The following is a 17,257-nucleotide window of genomic DNA, read 5'->3' as shown; positions in this document are numbered from 1 at the left end:
TATTATAATAAACATGATCACAAGTCAAGGGCTAGGGGTGACCTGTCTATAGTCTAGTACATTTACCCCAGATACAAATGGATCCAGACAATCAATACAGCACACGATTAGTAGATCTATAATGTCAACTGAGCAGAGCTAGCTCATAGATACTATAATCTATGGCTAGCTAGCTTTAGAGAGACACAGGACAAGAGCACGACTCGCTGGCCAGTCCCACTTCCTTGAATTGTGGGAGGGGCTCGCTGGCTCTCTGTTTTAGGTCTGATTTCAGGTCCCAGAGGTGTCACTCTGATTACAAAGCTCTCTCTGAAAACAAAACCTAAGGTATTATTTATATCTAATTTTATTTATATCTAATGTAGATCTAGCCTGCACGCCTGCCGCACACATTTAGATTTACAGTAAAACTCTAGCAACTTTCTTGCTTATTAATTAACACACAAAGAATTCCTTGGCGTGTGAAGCATACTAGTTTTATATCTGTCAGTGTCATTTATAGTACTGATCTATGCTTCACTAGACCCTATTTTTGGCCAAACATGTACTGATTATGATAGAAAAACGGGGGGCCGGGGGGGGGCTGCATGCATGGTGCATATTGTGTGGGATAATATAGATCAGATTATAGTCTATAACCATAAAATCAGCCTGTCCAAAATGTACGTCCCAACCAGTTTCACCTTATATCTATAGCTAACACTAGCCTCGTTCCCAGGCCGATCCGTCTCCAATTGAACACTAGGTCGACTCCTAGGCCTGGTATTGATTGTATCTGGGCGTGGTTGGAATTCGCTCAAACGAGCGAATTCCTAAGCGACCACATCAAGGTGTTTAGCTTAGCTAGCTACCTGTGACTCGACTATATAGACTTCAGTTCTGGATTTCGATGGACAAGGAGAGCTCTGGTCCTACCAAGCTTGTAGTCCATCAAAAATGGTAACAGAGAGACTTGCCATATCCTATTGCGTTGGGGAATCACACAAACACATCCCTTCCATCAGACAGGAGCTTGAGGGCTGGGCCTGTTCCTTCAAGAGAGTAAGGCCTTCTTGCTTCGTGCAAGACAGGGCATAAGCTATTGCTCCATCGAAATCTAGGAATTCGCTCGTTTGAGCGAATTCCAACCACGCCCAGATACAATCAATACCAGGCCTAGGAGTCGACCTAGCGTTCAATTGGAGACGGATCGGCCTGGGAACGAGGCTATAGCTAACACATGCATATCATGAACGTATGGATGATGCAGAATTTGCAGTTGAGCGCCAATTTTATAGGGTATTTAATTGTAACTCTTACATGCATGCATGCATGCACTTGTATAAATTGCAAAACAAAGCATTTCATACTATCGCAAGTGTCAGTTTAGAAACTGGGTCGACTTCAAGGCCGTAGACAGCGGGAGGCAGAGGGAAACTGCCCCCCCCTGGCATTCTAGATCTAGCATTTAGCATTGTACAATAATATCTGAACATGCGCAATGCAACCGCCCCACAATGCACTGTATAGTTCAATAAAGATTGAACTATACAGTGCATTGTGGGGCGGTGTCGTAGGAAGCACTGGTGCAGGAGTACCTTCTTATCTCAAACTACCTTACCTTAGTCGCTCACTCCCTACAGTTATAATAGGTTGGTACCAGGGCTATAGTTATACAAGTTACCAGGAAAAGCTGGATATGAAATAACAGTTAACCTTTTTTTTAAGCAGAACAAAATAATTGTGCCACCCTTGAAAACCTAAGCTAGCTACGACCCTGCTGTATGAAGAATCCCTTGACAATATAGTAGCCAGCATTGTTCACACACACATAAGGATTGACAATGCAACTGGCCACAATTATAGCATTGTATTAGTTATTGCCCAGCACGAGTGCAATAACATGCCATAATTATATTGCACTGGAGTAACATAATGCCTGATGCCATATATTGCACGAGGGCACCTGCAATAACTAACTTGTTGCCCAATGACGTCAAACTCTTCTGATTGGTCAAGTTTTTTCCCTATAAAAGACATCATTGTATTCAGGAATTCCATAGTAAATTCTTAGGTTTTGTTCCCACAACTTATGGGGAAAGGTATATAGCAGCCTATAATGATCGAGTTTAAGTCAAAACGTAAATTTCTTTCTTAAAATCTACTACATTTACACACAGTGCAAGTGCATATAATCTCAGTGCATTATGCCATATATGGTTGCTATGGTAGTGATGCAAGGCCAACCTTAAAAGAAAAATATCCGGGACAAAAAAATTGAGGGCTTTTAGCCCCATTGTATTGACACTCACGGAAAGTTATTATGAGAACAGTTGCTTCCTGTGCATATAGTCAGTACGATCAGCATGCTGGAGAGCCCCACCCACAAACTGCAAAACAATGTTTTATCGTAGCAATAAGCAAACAGCATACTCTTCTAAGCTTTCAAGCCATGCATAGTTACAGTATTTTTGAGCTTCTTTGGACTTTATTATCCCAGCTCAGGAGCAGCAACCTTGAAAGTCCGGGACATTTCAGGTACGTGCTTTCCAGACGGGACACAAGACAGAGCCTCCAAATCTGGAACAGTTGGCACCTATAATTATGTATGTACACCCTAAAACCTGCATGGACATACTTTCGTGAGAGCAAAGTAGGTACTTGCTCATGCGCATGTAAGTTGCACCTTTTCTGTAGAACCAACGGCGAGGTTTACGCCCACCAAATACCCGCAGCCTCGTATCAAAGTTTATACTTGTGGCAGTGTTTTGTATTTTCATTCTACCATAGTACCAAATAATAGTTATAGACTGAGTCCAAGGTCTCTATGGGGTTTTGAGACCTGAAGGCCCGAGGCTGTAGCATCTCGAGCGTAGCGAGGGTGCTACTAAGGGCCTGAGGGTCTCAAAACTCCATAGTGACCGTTGACGAGGCCTATAACTGGTTTAGAATAGTGCTAAGCAAGCTAGGCTATATTAACACAAAGAAGACTCTGAAACCAAGAGTTTCTACAAGCCTCAAGCAACGTTAAAGCTTTGCTCTGGCTAGTCTACATAAAAAAACTCACATTGATGAAGGCAGTTTCTGTTTCTTGAGAATCACGCATTGCAAATAAAAAGTTGCTATTGTCATAGTAGTTAGCTCTGCACTAGAGCACTAGCTATTGTAGCTGCAAGAGAGAGACAAAAGCTGCAAAGCGGCACTGCAGAACGCAAAACTTTAATTTTTAATGATGCACTGTATCATCGTTACTATGACTTCAACATAAACTGTGTGATGTTGCCATGTTCCATACAAGTTAATCTTGACATCATCTTGCCTGTAGGCATAATCAGTATAATAGACCTACTTAGAAGACCTCAGGTCCATAAGTGAAATAATGGACCTCTCAGTGACCTATCAGATTGCAGTATTACTACAAGCATTTTCTAATTAAAGTTATATCACACTTAGCTATGTTAATTTGTAGCACGAGGATGATGCACTAATTATGCTTGAAGACAGAGGTTCAGGTAACAACAATCAGAATCAGTATGCACACCGAAAAATATTGTACAAAACGGAAAACCAAAAGAAATTCTAGAACACTAATATAGAACTTAGGTCAGGCAACTAAAGCTACCACTAGAATAGTGACAGCTTATGATCACTATTTACACAAATCACAAGCTATCTAAAACCATAGTTACATTTAGTACAAGTGCCACTCAATTCAGCAAAATAACACTGATTGTGGACACAAAAATGAACTGTTTGAGTGAACTAGACACTCTGTCGACCGTTTCTGCAAATGAGATGCAGTAGTTGAAAAAAGAATGATACGGTTAAAACTTGTAGGCGATTTTCGAAGGTGATAAAAACTGTTTTCTAATCGATCTAATTGTTGCTGTATAGATTCGCGATCATTCCCGATTCATAATCGTCATTACGGTAAAAAGTTATTGTGTCAACACACGGGCCGGGTGGATGCTCTTACGAGCATCTTCTTGCTTTATATAGATTTCAGTACGTTCCTTTGCTTCTTGAACTAGAAATTGGGTCCATACAGACCATACATATAAACATACTATATAATTCTTTGATACCGGCTATTTTTAATGAACCTCCCACCAGCTAGAGGACAACCTCTGAAAAGAGGACAAAAGCTCTGTTCCCAAACTCGGAGGTTCTGCTCGCTCGTGCATGCACACGTTAAAACACTTATTGCTAAGTGTGATATAAATATTATGTTTATATCGTAGAGATAGGTGTATTTTTCATGTGCAGATACGCAGGCGACCACCGTGGCACGCGCCCTACATTTGCCCTGCTGTTTATCAATTAAGTGGAACATGTATATAACTATAGGCGTGGTTTACTATTCAATTATTTGGCCTAGCTCTAGAGTAAATAAATCAAACAATTATTCTGTTCAACTGCCATGCATAATTTTGACTTTATATGTTAATTAATTCTAACAGAATGCTTCGAGTGTCCTTGTTAGTGGTGGTGGTGTTGGGTTGTCTCCTGGCCTCCTCAGTATGCAGGGCTCAGGTGTACTATGTCAAACCTTCACAGCCTCCAAACACCAACTGTCCTAGTAAGCCGTGTCACACTCTCAATTACTATGCTCAGAACGCTACATTGCTTAGTGGAAAAAGCAATGTCACATTACTGTTTGTTGAGGGTGTCCATCTTTTAACCGAACCAAAGTTTGAAATTGCTAATACAACGAATGTAGCGCTGGTTGGCATATCCATTCAAGCTCCTAATGTTAGTTTTTCAGTTGGTGGACAATTTAATTTTACGATGATTGATGAGCTAGTAATAAGCAACTTGTTCTTTCAATATGACTCCGTAAACCTTTCGGAGTCAGCGTGTGAAACAAAAGTAAGTGTGTCTTACATTAGGAGATTCTCGCAAAATCACATTAAATCTATATACCCGCGTTTGTTTAACCCTTGAAATGACGAGGGAATTTCAGCTATACAATTCATTCTATAATAATGGAAAAATTGTTTATACCAATCGAACGATCATTAATACTCATAGATTGGATTTGATTTCAATGTCTATTCACCATTGTTCATTTGTGTCGTCTGAACTTTCCATAAATCTGAACAGTGCAATTAACACAACTTTTAATGGAACCATTAGCAGTTCGCATGGTGTTTCTATTGAGTCAGTAATTGCTAGTCCAGGTTTCACGGTGTACCTAACAGTAAATGGCTGTCACAAAATAGGAATTAACATTCAGTTAAATTCGATGATTAGCAGGTTTAAGCTAAGAGTTGAAGGTAGTAAGGTTGAATCAATAATTCTGTGGAGCTCACAACTTCAAAAAAATGCAGTAATCAGGGTTTCGAATAGCTCTATCTTTGATGGAGTACTTGATTGTGAAAATGTTACAAATGTCACTCTCAGCCAGCTTTCACTAAATCTTTCTGAAATATTTCTGTTGACGAAGTACTGTAGACTTGAAAATATTAATGTTTCAAGCAGTCCTGGCATGTATATTGGCGGCCGTTCAACAGTAGTTATCGATGGATGTATATTTGAAAATGCAACAGATATAAGAAGTTCTTATTCACCATTAATCCTGTCTTTTGTGGACTTGCACTTTAACGGGATTACAATATTCAGGAACAATATTGGCTATCGTGGTGGAGCAATGTATTTCTTCAATACTAAAATGTATCTTACAAACCAGTCTAAAGTAATATTTCAAAACAATACTGCACAAGACAAGGGTGGTGCTGTATATGTACAAAATCCAATTGACAATGAACTTGGAACAGAAATCAATTTTCCATCAGTGGACATGAAGAGGAGGCATCAGTGTGTGTTCAGTTTATCGTACAATCTTACTGATGGAGAAAGACCCAATAGTTCAGTTATCTTTAAAGGAAACAGTGCAAAGAACGGTGGTAGTGATGTATATGGTACTTCACTGAAGTCAGATTGTTTTGTTACTCCTAGCGCATGGCAAAACTTTAGCTATGAGGTTCAGAGTGATATATTTAAATTTGATTCAAACACACACTCAAAACTTTCATCAGTTTCTTCCGACCCAACCCGAGTTTGCTTCTGTGATGAAAATGGGAGACCAAAGTGTGCTTCCTATTCTTACATTGTTCAGCATCGAACACTTTCCCCAGGTGAGAAGTTCAATGTCAGTTTGGCACTGGTCGGTGGCGATTTTGGTGTTACTGGTGGACCAGTCCATGCTCTTTTGTTTTCTGAGCAAGGAAAAATACTTTCTTTCAATCAATCTGTCAAATTTTTTTCTGGTACAGTTTGCTCCCTACTTGAGTATGAGGTGTACTCGAATAATGAAAATAGTACAGTTCTGCTATATTTTGGTTCCGACGTAATCTCTATTAAGAAAAATAAATATAATTTTTCCCCCAACAATGTGTCCATCTTCAAATACCATAACCATACTGAAATTGACAATATTTTGGCCACAACTCCAGTTCTTCTGAACATCACTCTACAGAAATGCCCACTGGGTTTGACACTCAATAGAAACACATCTTCTTGTCATTGTGTCCAAAGGCTAACGGACTATGGAATTACAACATGTGCTACTGTACATGGAGAGGGGCTGATAACCCGCAGTGGTACGATCTGGGTGAGCAACTTAGAAGCTGTAGACAATGAGACAGGTGTTGTTGCATACAAATATTGCCCATTTGATTACTGTGAAACAGAAGAGATTGCTGTTAACCTGAACAAGCCTGACAGTCAGTGTACTTTCAATCACAGTGGTGTTCTGTGTGGAGGTTGTGCCCCAAACCTCAGCTTAGCGTTGGGTAGCCCTCAGTGTCTGCCTTGCTCCGATAATGGACACGTGGCTTTCTTTGTTCCATTTGCAATTGCTGGTTTGGTGTTAGTGCTTTTCATTAAGTTGTTTGATCTCACGATAACCAAAGGAGCTGTCAATGGACTGCTTTTGTATGCTAACATTCTGTGGACTAATCAAAGCATTTTCTTTCCTCATGCAATTCGCCAGTCATCTTCTTTTTTTGTCACATTTGTGGCGTGGCTCAATTTGGATCTTGGAATTAAAACCTGTTTTATACAGGGTTTGGATATGTATTGGAAAACTTGGTTGCAATTTTTGTTTCCTCTTTACGTTTGGAGTCTAGCCGGGCTCATCATTTTAGCCTGCCGCTATTCTGACAAAGCTACTAAACTGTTCGGTAATAATTCAGTTCATGTTTTAGCTACACTATTCCTACTCTCGTACTCCAAGCTTCTCCGTACAATTATTACATCATTGGGGTTTGCTACTCTTAACTATCCTGGTGGGACAAGAGTTGTGTGGCTAGCAGATGGTAATCTTCCATATTTTGGTGTACGCCACTCATTCCTTTTCATAGCGGCAATATTTGCTTTGATAATATTCTTGCTGCCTTATACAGTAACAATACTGCTAGCTCCATGCCTGAGGAAATGTGGTAACATCTCATGGATTAACAAGCTAAAGCCATTCTTTGATGCTCATTATGGCCCCCTCAAAGACAAGCACCAGTACTGGATTGGATTGACACTGCTTGTACGTGTGATACTGGCCATTACCAATGTTGCAATTCAAGCTATTGATCCCACTATCAATCTTCTTGTAACAATAGCTTTGTCTTCACTATTACTGTCTGTGGTTGGTTTTTCGTATAGAAAATGGTATATCTCAATTCTTGAAAGCTCCTTTGTTGTTAATGTGATCGTTCTTGCAGGAGGATTTTTGTACTCAAGTACAATATCTAATGAACATTTTCAGAATGCTTTTGCTAGTGTTTCTGTTGGTATTGCATTCCTCACATTCCTACTAATAATCTGTGTACAAGGGTACACTCAAGTGAAGACACTTTGTCACTGCAGAACTGGTGTACGTAGAGAGTATGAAAACATCAATGGTATGAATGACTCTAAAATAGAGTGTGTCCCTCCCACTCATTATGTGGTTTCATTGCACGATGATGCAACTCAAGATTACTGCCCACTGAGAGAAGAATTGCTGGAGAGTGACAGTCATGCACTAAGAAATTGATAAGACAGTGCATTATTATAATTATGCTATAATTATGCAGCCCTTAGACAATGCTTTTTCTTCATGTAGCTTGTTTTTGTTTTGTTTTTTCTATAGCTTAGCAATTTATGAATCATTTGGAGGATTGCAATGACATTATTCACTTATTCGGATAAAAGTACAGATACAGTGTCTCCCCATGAAGCTAGCCATCAGCATCTCAGTATTCACATTCTCTATAAATATGGGCTGGCTTCTTAATACTAGTAGAAGAGTATTGTAAGACAGTGCCAGAAATGGTAATTATAGTAATGGGACTTAATTGGAGAAAACATTTTAATTTTACCATACGTATAGCGGAAAATTTTCGCTGGTGTAAATGTTCGTTATTTGCAGCTCCAGAACCCTTTTTTTTCATGGGGGGAGGAAGCCCCTTAAATAATTATACATGTGAAGCGTTAGAGATATGTATAAAATAAAAGGAATAAAATTAGGGTGTGAACAGTTCAGTTTATGTCCATTTCGGCTGTTACCAGGTCAATATAGAAGGCGGAACTTTGGAAGCGTGTCCGATATGAACGAGCACCTTGATCGAATGCATTGAATAGCTGATCGGAGAAGAGAGAAGGTAAGGCGGCAGCAGAGCCAGGCCAGGGTGGTTGAGTAGGATTGCTCCCATTTGTCGGCAAGACACGCGGATAACCTTTTGTAAAAAGTAGTGGCTTCCGTGGCCAAGCCTCCAGTGGTGCACAATACAAGTGGAGTGAATGACGAGTGTTCTACTTCTCTCACTCTCTGTTCATATGCCCTCTTTTTGATAGCTTCATGTTTGCGATAACAAGCGGCAGAAATGTTTGTGGGTTCTAATATTCGCATTTAAATGCCAGGAAACCACACCCACCAATAGCTTTGCATGTGAAGTACTTGTGCGTGGGAGTTTACCTCAGTTTTAATGTTCGTGTCTTCTATCTGCCCTCGAAAAATGCGAAATTTTACACTTGACAAAAATTTCCCGCTGTACAGTACTAATTAAGTGGGTATGGAATAATGTGTACTGGTATACTGACAGAGGATTTCAATTGTTAGTTAACTGTAGTTGGGTGTGGCCCGACCTTTCTTACGGAAGGTCGGGCCATACCCAACTATAGGTTGATTGGTAGATCTATGTGCAAGTTAACCATGTGCACTTCAACTTTTAACTGTTACCACAAGAGTAACTGTTTGGACAAGAGAAAGACTGTATTCCAAGAAGTTAAAGATCGCAATATGCCAGCCGTAGTGGATACAATAATTTATGGTGTCACATAATACCTCACATAACACACATTAGCTACAAACAGAGCACTTTATCACTATTATTTTCATGCTGCCTATTGACCATGGTTATTAGTGAACAGACTTAATTCCTTGTAAAACATGATACAAAACATATGTCTCATTATACTCCAATGCTATTAAACCATCCGGGTGGTTTAACTTTAATAGCATTGGAGTAGATCTATAATTATGGTGGTGGCACTATAGATATCTACATTTAGAATGCAACTTGTATGACTGTCATTCAGTCACTGCATGACACTGTCATATCCCATGCATGCAGTATAGAATGAGGTTTGTCAGTGACAGGTCTCATAATTATGTATTGTTGCATGATCTGAGACAGTATTTAATCATTGTTGAAGGTATTGTGTTCTTTTGATTTGTAGCAGTGTTCAGTTGAGTGCTTTATTTGGTCATTCATGGTCATTCATCCCTCAGCTGATTTATATGAAGTATCAATCGAGTTTCCTAGATTAATTTTAGTGACTGCCCTTCTCTCTGCGTATGTTCAATTATTGTACCACATGTGGCTTAGAAGTTACAGCTGTTGTATCAGTCTTCTGTTACTCATTGCTTCTGCGCACATGGAAGACCAGCTCCAGGAGCTATGTGAGATACATTTATCTGTGTCAAAAGAAGCTTCTGTAGCAGTTGAAGAGTGGAGACAACAATATGCTCAATACGTGAAGAATGAAAGAAACCTTACTGAGACGATTTACCTGAGATTTTACAGCCTTCAAGAAGCACTTTCAGCTCTAAACACGACAGATTTTCCCAGTACCGACAGTTGTGTACAACTTGTGATCCCCACCGGAACACACACAGTAACCAGCAAAGTTGTTATTGCACAGAATCTGAAAATGTTGGCTAATGACTCTTATGATGATGTTATTGTCAAATTTAATGTCTCTACACAAGAAAATGTCAGTACCTTTAATGTCATCACTTTCAAGAATGCTGATTATGTGGTACTCAAAGGGATAAAGTTCATAGGCAGCCCCGGGATCATCGCTATGGAGAGCATTGCATACATACATGTGTCGCATTGTCATTTCAGGTCAGCTGTAGATGTATATACAAGTGATTATCTAAGCAGCACTGACATTATAACGTTGGTTTATGTTTACTAATACATAATATACCCTTATAGTCTCCCTATAATTATATAGCTACGGTTTTACTCATTCAGTTCGTTTGATCGAGGTGCTCTAGATATGTACATGTGCTTGAGAGTTGTGGTTCACAACTGCACATTTGAGGACAATGGATTCTCTGGAGTGACCAAACAAGACCAATACAGAGGCCACGCTGGAGGTCTCTCTGTAGGTGAGACACAGTAGAATAACTAACTGCATTATTCAAACCTGCATGCAGCATACTACATTAATTTTCACGTAGTCTATCAGATTTGACTGCATTTACTCTGTATAGGCTATGACGATAATGGTACTGAGATATTGTCTTCCATCAATCGAGGTTTATTAGTCTCAGACTGTGTCTTCAGAAATAATACCAGCAAGCCAGACGGCCCTCCTATCTCCACCACTCGTTTATTTCAGGTTTACCAGTTTGTAGGACGAGGCGGTTCCATTGCCGTGAGTATAAACTCGACTTTCTCCTATAATGTCATCATTCAAGACTGCGTCATTAAAAATGGCTATGCTCGATCTTCTGGTGGAGGAATGTATATTGTGTTCAGTGGACTTGCTAGTCACACGACTGTCATAAACTCAACATATTTCATCACGAATAATTGTGATGGCCCAGGAGGTGGAATTCATATCGGATATGTAGAAGGACCGTATTTATTTGCTTCTAGCCTCAAAATGGATTCTTCTGTGTTTAAGAAGAATTCAGCTGATTTTGGAGGAGCAATTCATGTGCTTACCAATCGTAAGTAAAATAATATGCATGGTTAAGTATGTAATTATACTAGCAATTGCATACCATGCACCAATGCAACTGAGTTAGTCAGTGCATGTGTGGTATCGATCAGTGCATGTGTGGTACTATAATTATAATCGTAAAATAATTATCACTTCAATAGAACGTGAGTTTACAAGCAGTGCTCAACTGAGTTATTCTGCGAACATCAACAATTGCTTGTTCACTGGAAACACTGCGGAGTTTGGTGCAGCCATATCTCTCTCCTCTCTCCTCTTACTGGTGGATACAAGTCGTGTGCTGCCATTGGTTTTCAGGGACTGGTAAGTTTAATATACGATATGCATTAACTTACTACCAGTAACTATAGGTGTTAAAGCTCTTAATATTAGAGTTGAGAAGTACGTCTATTGTCTAGTAGACATTTCATGCATCCATGCATGTTGCCACATATATTTGGTGTTGAGTACAATGCATAGTTGTTTGCAAGCACAATCATCAATCATCAGACAATGGCTGTTGACATTGTACATTGCATGTGGTTTTGCCCTGATTTGACTATACTACAGCATGTTCATCAAGAACAAAGGAAAATATACAAATACTGGAACAACACTGAGCATTGCTCATCTTCCTCTGGCCTTTTATGGACACAATGTATTTGATGATAATGAAGGATTTGGTCTAGTGGTACGTTTGTCATACCAGTTCTTATAACGACTATATATAATAATATTATTGTATGAAAGCTACAATTAATGCACGTATTGCTAGCTTGATAATGGTATTGCATTCATTTTAAGGAAATGTGATCGATTGCGTTCTATGCTGCTATACAGCTTAGTGGGACTCGAGCTGATATTCATGGATCTCTTGTGTTCTCTGGAAATAAGAAAGGAGGAGGTATCATAAGCATTGCAATGCTCGCCACTTCTTTTAGCCAGTTACGTCTGTACAAAGGAGCAAGTATTAAATTTGATGGAAATTATGGAACGTAAGTAGAGCTGCTGTTTGTGGCTAACTCTATACCCAAAGATAATATCTTTGCTCTACGTACGTACCTCATGCATGCTCAGCAGATAAATAGTTAGCTAACTGGTCATCCATCGCCTGTTTTTAGAGCACGTCCCTGTCCATTTTTAATAGTTGCATGCCCTCTTCTCTTTATACGTCCTTGATAATTATCTGTTGTGATTAGGATAGGGGCTGCCATGATTATCAGTATCATACCGAACATATCAAGAAGCTACTCGCAACTCCAGAACAATCCACTATGTGTGCTTCGGTATGAGCAGCCCACTATGCCACCAAATACATGGGAAAATGTATGTTATTCATTGTCAGTATAATTATGTTACTTCTTTTGCATTAAAATCTAAAGGACGCTAAAATAAACATGCACCCAAAAAATTGTTAGTAGTATTTGTGTTTGTTTGGCAGGTGAGTATCCAGTTTTCCAACAACACTTCCACCTTTGGCTCAACAGTTCTCATTGATAATATCGATCTATGCTCCTGGACCGGCTCTACCGCTGAACATTTCGATAGGCAACAAGTTTTTCGTTGGAACTTCATCAACTATACGTAAGTCCATTCAAGTCTTATCACTATATACTTATTTTAACTTAAATAGAAACGACAACGACAATATAGCCCATTTTCCTGATCAATACAATTCAAAGTGGCACGTTCAAACACGAGCAGAAAGAATAGTCAACAGTGGCAATAAGACAGTGAGTTAAAAATTGTTGGTTCTCACCTCAAATGTCTCTGCATGCAGATAACTGCTTACCCGGGCCAGAAATTCTCACTGAACATTACTGGAATTGATCAGCTTGGACAGCCAATATCTGAAGCCTCTCATTTGTATGATGTCAGTTTACAAAAGCTAGGCGGATATTGCGATTCGGTGTATTGCTTCATATATTAGTATTGCTCTGTGACATAAATTATCATAACACATGAGTGCACTCTATAATGCTGGATTTTGAATGTGCTTCATTACACAGGGTGATATCCTATTCAGTCCATCAGCAGCTGCTCCTGATGCAATACATTTTGAGAGTATCACAACAAAATACTACACGACTGCCTCTACTGAAGAAGATGTTAAGGAGTACGGTGCTACCAATATAACTATCAACACAATCATAGCAGATGTAAGGTTGATATAGATACAATCTTTACAAGCTAGCTCCTGTGTCACATACACACAATGCCAAAATGTGCGTGCATTTTAGAGGATCACAAAGATATTACTTTCTATGCATGCAGGCAGTGGCTCCTCTCCAAGTCACCTTGATTCCAAAATCCTGTCCGGTGGGGTTCCATCTTATTGAGAAAGAGAAGGGCATCCAGATTACTGAAAAGGAGAGTAACAAGTCATTCTACTATTGTGACTGCAATGAAAACAATAATGAGAACATACTAAAATGTGAAGGAGAAACAATAATACTAAAGGTGATCTTGATAATTGAATCAAATAATTATCCCTGTTTGAGAATTAATTAACCTCCAATTTAGAATGAAATGATACAGTCGCTGCATGTGACTGTAGACCTCAAAGTGTTCTTATTTACAGGCTTCACCGAACATTATCGATAATTACTGTTGATAGTCTATTGTCTAGCTATTATGTACTCTGTTATTTCCGTCATGCATGTGCAGAACGGACTATGGGCTAGTGAGTCTAATGAGGACAGCGCCAAAGATAAGCTAGTGGTACACCAATGTCCTCATTATTATTGTCAGTGTTTGAGTGTGATAGCTAACAAGACTGTGGAGTGCAAATACAAATTCAACTCCACGTATCCTGATCAGCAGTGTCATTGTAAGAGAAAAGGTAAGCTATTTAAAAAATGTAATCGGAAAATTGAGACTGTCAAGCTACATTCAAGTGTCATTAGCTACCATAACATGTATATAGAGGGTAGTTTTGTGGGGGCAAAATATTTGTGGTTTTCGTGGTTGAAGGTCTGATCACGAATATTTTACCCACAAATGAAGCGACCTTGTCTACTTTTACCTGCAGTGCAAGCAGCAACCACGAAAATATTATCCACGAATATTTTGTCCCCCAAAAATTACCTGCTATACGGTATATTCACTTCTCCAACTTGTATCATACTTTGAATGGAATGTTTACTCCTATGTTTCGCTTCTGTCTGTGTGCAGGTATACTTTGCGGAAGTTGCAAGAATGAGAGTGATGGATTTACAGCTCTCTTGAATACTTGTGACACATGCGGTTACGAAAATATGCTCTACATTGTAGCCTTAGGTGACCCCTAGTATAATAACTGCTGTATTGGTGCATTTCACTTGTGTGCATGTATGGATGTATAATTTTATATGTACATATTCTTAGTACCAGTATACGTTACTATTTTTCCTTCAATTCAGTGATAGCAGACACTATTGTGATAGCAGTGCTGTTGTCCCTCAAAGAATCTCCTTCTGCCTGGCTATACCCCACTCTATTCTACCTACAGGCAAGCAATATTAATGCACTTTTGAGAGCAGGGAGATTAGACTGATACAAATAATTATTGCCACGAAGGGTCACAATTGTAGAAGGTTCTCGATGGTCCATTTATCGCTCATTTTGTACAGGTGGTTCCATATATGACTTTCCATTTTCCTTCAACATTTGAAGTTTTCCGTCCATATGTAAGTTACTTTTGCTACTATCGAATTAGCTTACCCTTTAAAAGTAATGGTATGAAGTGATATCTCTTATTGCAGGTTTACTTTGTGAGCAGTGCTCTCAGCTTTTATTTTGCTTACGACTTTTGTCTGGGGCCACAAATTCCAGCGATTGGCATATACTTCGTAAAGTTTGTGTCATTTTTGATCTCTGTAGCAGTTTCCATTGTGGTCCTCTTAATCAGGTAATCAACATCAGACACATAGCATTCTGCGACACTTTAAACATGTTACTGTGTGCTCATAAAGATTGTGCATCAATAGTTTGATATTGAAAATATGTACGCACAGTATAAATTTTATTTTTAGAAATTGCTACTACAAGTTACATAAGAAGGCTTGGCCTGGTCTTTGGTGGGTTATCCTGTTCCAGTTCACTCATCTTGTTCACACGTGTGTCTCTGTACTTGACTGTCCTCGACTGGCCGGGAAGGATGGAGTCATTGAGCCAGTAAGTGTATCCTCGTTTTTCAGAGTAAATTATGCACGTAGACCCAAGATTTAACACTTAATATAACTTTACATGTGACTGCAAACTTTTTGCAGCGGTGGTACGTAAATGGAGATGTGACTTGTTTTGAGGGAGCGCATTCTGCTCTGGCAGTGATGTCTATTCTGGTACTACTGTTCTGTACTCTGATTATACTCATCATTCCTCTGTACACCATTGGTTTCTTACAGGTATATAATATTATAATAAACCATCATTAATAATGCATTTTGCATTTTGCATTTAGTTATATAATAGCACCAAATTTTAAAGACACAGTTGTTTTCATGAATTGACCTGAACCTTAAAATTACTCTCGATATAGCATAAGGGATATATCCATATAAAATTATGCGCCTTGTAATTTGGACTCATAGGTAAGGCGTTATCCTCAAAATCGTTATTTTGAGCAATCCACAAAATTTGGTCCTCGAAAATTGACTGTATATAAACAAATCTTATGTTTAAATGTGATACACAGAAGCCGTACTGGCTGGCAAATGCTATTAGACCGATGACAGCTACCTTCAAGAGTATATGCCGGTGGTGGGGAGCGATTGAACTTATACGAAGACTGATGGTTGTTGTGATGGTGGCTGCATTTCCAGGAAACTATGTACGCTGTAATGTGTCATGCAATGACGGCATACATGCATACCAATGATCATATTGTCAATTGTTTTGTACGTCCATTGTCTAGCTCACAGCATACCAGCTATGCATAAATAATGTGTGCATGTATATAATTATGCTTGAATTTGTAGCTGTATGCATGACCATAAGCCTCTAAAATATTGCTTGTGATACAGTATGTATGGGCGAATAGTAATTATAGCTATTGCATGTAAGCTATAGACAATGGATGTCCCAATCGTGATCATTTTCTACTATATCCTCCGCAGTTTCCGCTGATCTTCTCTCTGATGATGTCCATTGGACTATGCCTATTTCTTCAGCCTTACAAGAGTGTCTTTGCTAATGTCATGGAAGCAGTTTTAGCAGTCAATGTGTTGGTGTTACTAGAAATGCGTAATGTAGATGTGGATCTTAGATACACAACAATTTTCTTTGTATTCGAGGGCCCTGGAACTGACAACCAGTGCTTGGATGGAGGAATACAGGCCACCAGCTTTGTCTCTTTTGTACTCGCACCCTTCTATTACATTCCCCTGGTTACCTTCATCTCTATAGCAGCTGTCAGTGGAGTTGTGCTTCTAAGGTAAGACACCTCGTTTCCTTATAAAATCATGAATTACCATAACCTCATTAAATCCTTGGATAAATTATTTTATATTACCTTGCCTGCCTGTATGCCTTCCTTTCCTGCAGGAATCGATACTGTACACGCCAGAAGATGGTGCTTGAGGAACAGCACAATGACAACCAATACAGAGGCTACTATTACAGAGCTGAAGACAACACTGCTGCTAGTTTCTCTGTCGAACTCAGTGGTCAACAAATACCTCTATCTGAACTTGTTCGGGCAATTTTCAGTCGCCGTCGAAGAGAGGATTACAATGTCAAAACTTCTCTGCCAACTAATACTCTTCCGAACCGACCTACGCTAACAAAACACAAGATAAGTGTAAAGCCAAGATCAAGTTCAGAAATCAATCATAACTCGGTATATAGAAATCGTAGAAGTTCAACTTCCATCAAGAAAGACAATCCTGATGAGTTTGAGCTCATAGAACTTCAACAAGTAGATGAATCTGACAACTAATATTTGTACTGTATGCTTTTCTCGGTATAATTTATTGATATGTTGTAATTAGAGTATTTTGTTGTTCCAGCCTGCAAACCAAAAGTCTCTTCTAAGAAGTATGTAGATATAACATATGCATGCAAATATGACTTTCTGTACTACACT

General features: G+C 39.1%; 2 protein-coding genes across 2 annotated transcripts; both read left to right on the top strand.

Annotated features, from left to right (window-relative positions):
* The first annotated feature begins 257 nt into the window (after positions 1–257).
* LOC135338762 (uncharacterized) lies at positions 258–9,351 on the top strand. Its single transcript, XM_064534841.1, has 2 exons — positions 258–327; positions 4,440–9,351. The coding sequence occupies exon 2, from the start codon at positions 4,925–4,927 to the stop codon at positions 8,009–8,011; it is 3,087 nt and encodes a 1,028-aa protein (XP_064390911.1). The 5' UTR covers positions 258–327; positions 4,440–4,924; the 3' UTR covers positions 8,012–9,351.
* Positions 9,352–9,575: 224 nt separating this feature from the next.
* LOC135338760 (uncharacterized) lies at positions 9,576–17,158 on the top strand. The gene is made up of 22 exons (XM_064534839.1): positions 9,576–10,367; positions 10,500–10,636; positions 10,742–11,203; positions 11,358–11,517; positions 11,764–11,884; positions 12,034–12,188; positions 12,393–12,519; positions 12,635–12,777; positions 12,827–12,926; positions 12,974–13,066; positions 13,203–13,352; positions 13,468–13,653; positions 13,861–14,035; positions 14,368–14,472; positions 14,595–14,683; positions 14,805–14,861; positions 14,937–15,082; positions 15,207–15,348; positions 15,444–15,578; positions 15,869–16,003; positions 16,290–16,606; positions 16,717–17,158. Exons 1-22 carry the CDS (start codon positions 9,730–9,732, stop codon positions 17,108–17,110), a joined length of 4,167 nt encoding a protein of 1,388 aa, XP_064390909.1. The 5' UTR covers positions 9,576–9,729; the 3' UTR covers positions 17,111–17,158.
* The last annotated feature ends 99 nt before the right edge of the window (positions 17,159–17,257 follow it).

Source organism: Halichondria panicea, chromosome 7 (assembly GCF_963675165.1).
Source record: "Halichondria panicea chromosome 7, odHalPani1.1, whole genome shotgun sequence".
Lineage (NCBI taxonomy): Eukaryota > Metazoa > Porifera > Demospongiae > Suberitida > Halichondriidae > Halichondria > Halichondria panicea.
Note: the sequence above shows the minus strand (reverse complement) of the source record. Positions and strands in the feature narration are given on the sequence as shown.

Bases quoted from the DNA above. Each gene is read 5' to 3' on its own strand.
- LOC135338762 (XM_064534841.1), top strand. From the start codon at position 4,925: ATGACGAGGGAATTTCAGCTATACAATTCATTCTATAATAATGGAAAA.
- LOC135338760 (XM_064534839.1), top strand. From the start codon at position 9,730: ATGGTCATTCATCCCTCAGCTGATTTATATGAAGTATCAATCGAGTTT. The intron at 12,520-12,634 runs GTATGTTATTCA...TTTGTTTGGCAG, and splicing joins CACCAAATACATGGGAAAAT to GTGAGTATCCAGTTTTCCAA. The intron at 14,473-14,594 runs GTGACCCCTAGT...CCTTCAATTCAG, and splicing joins GCTCTACATTGTAGCCTTAG to TGATAGCAGACACTATTGTG.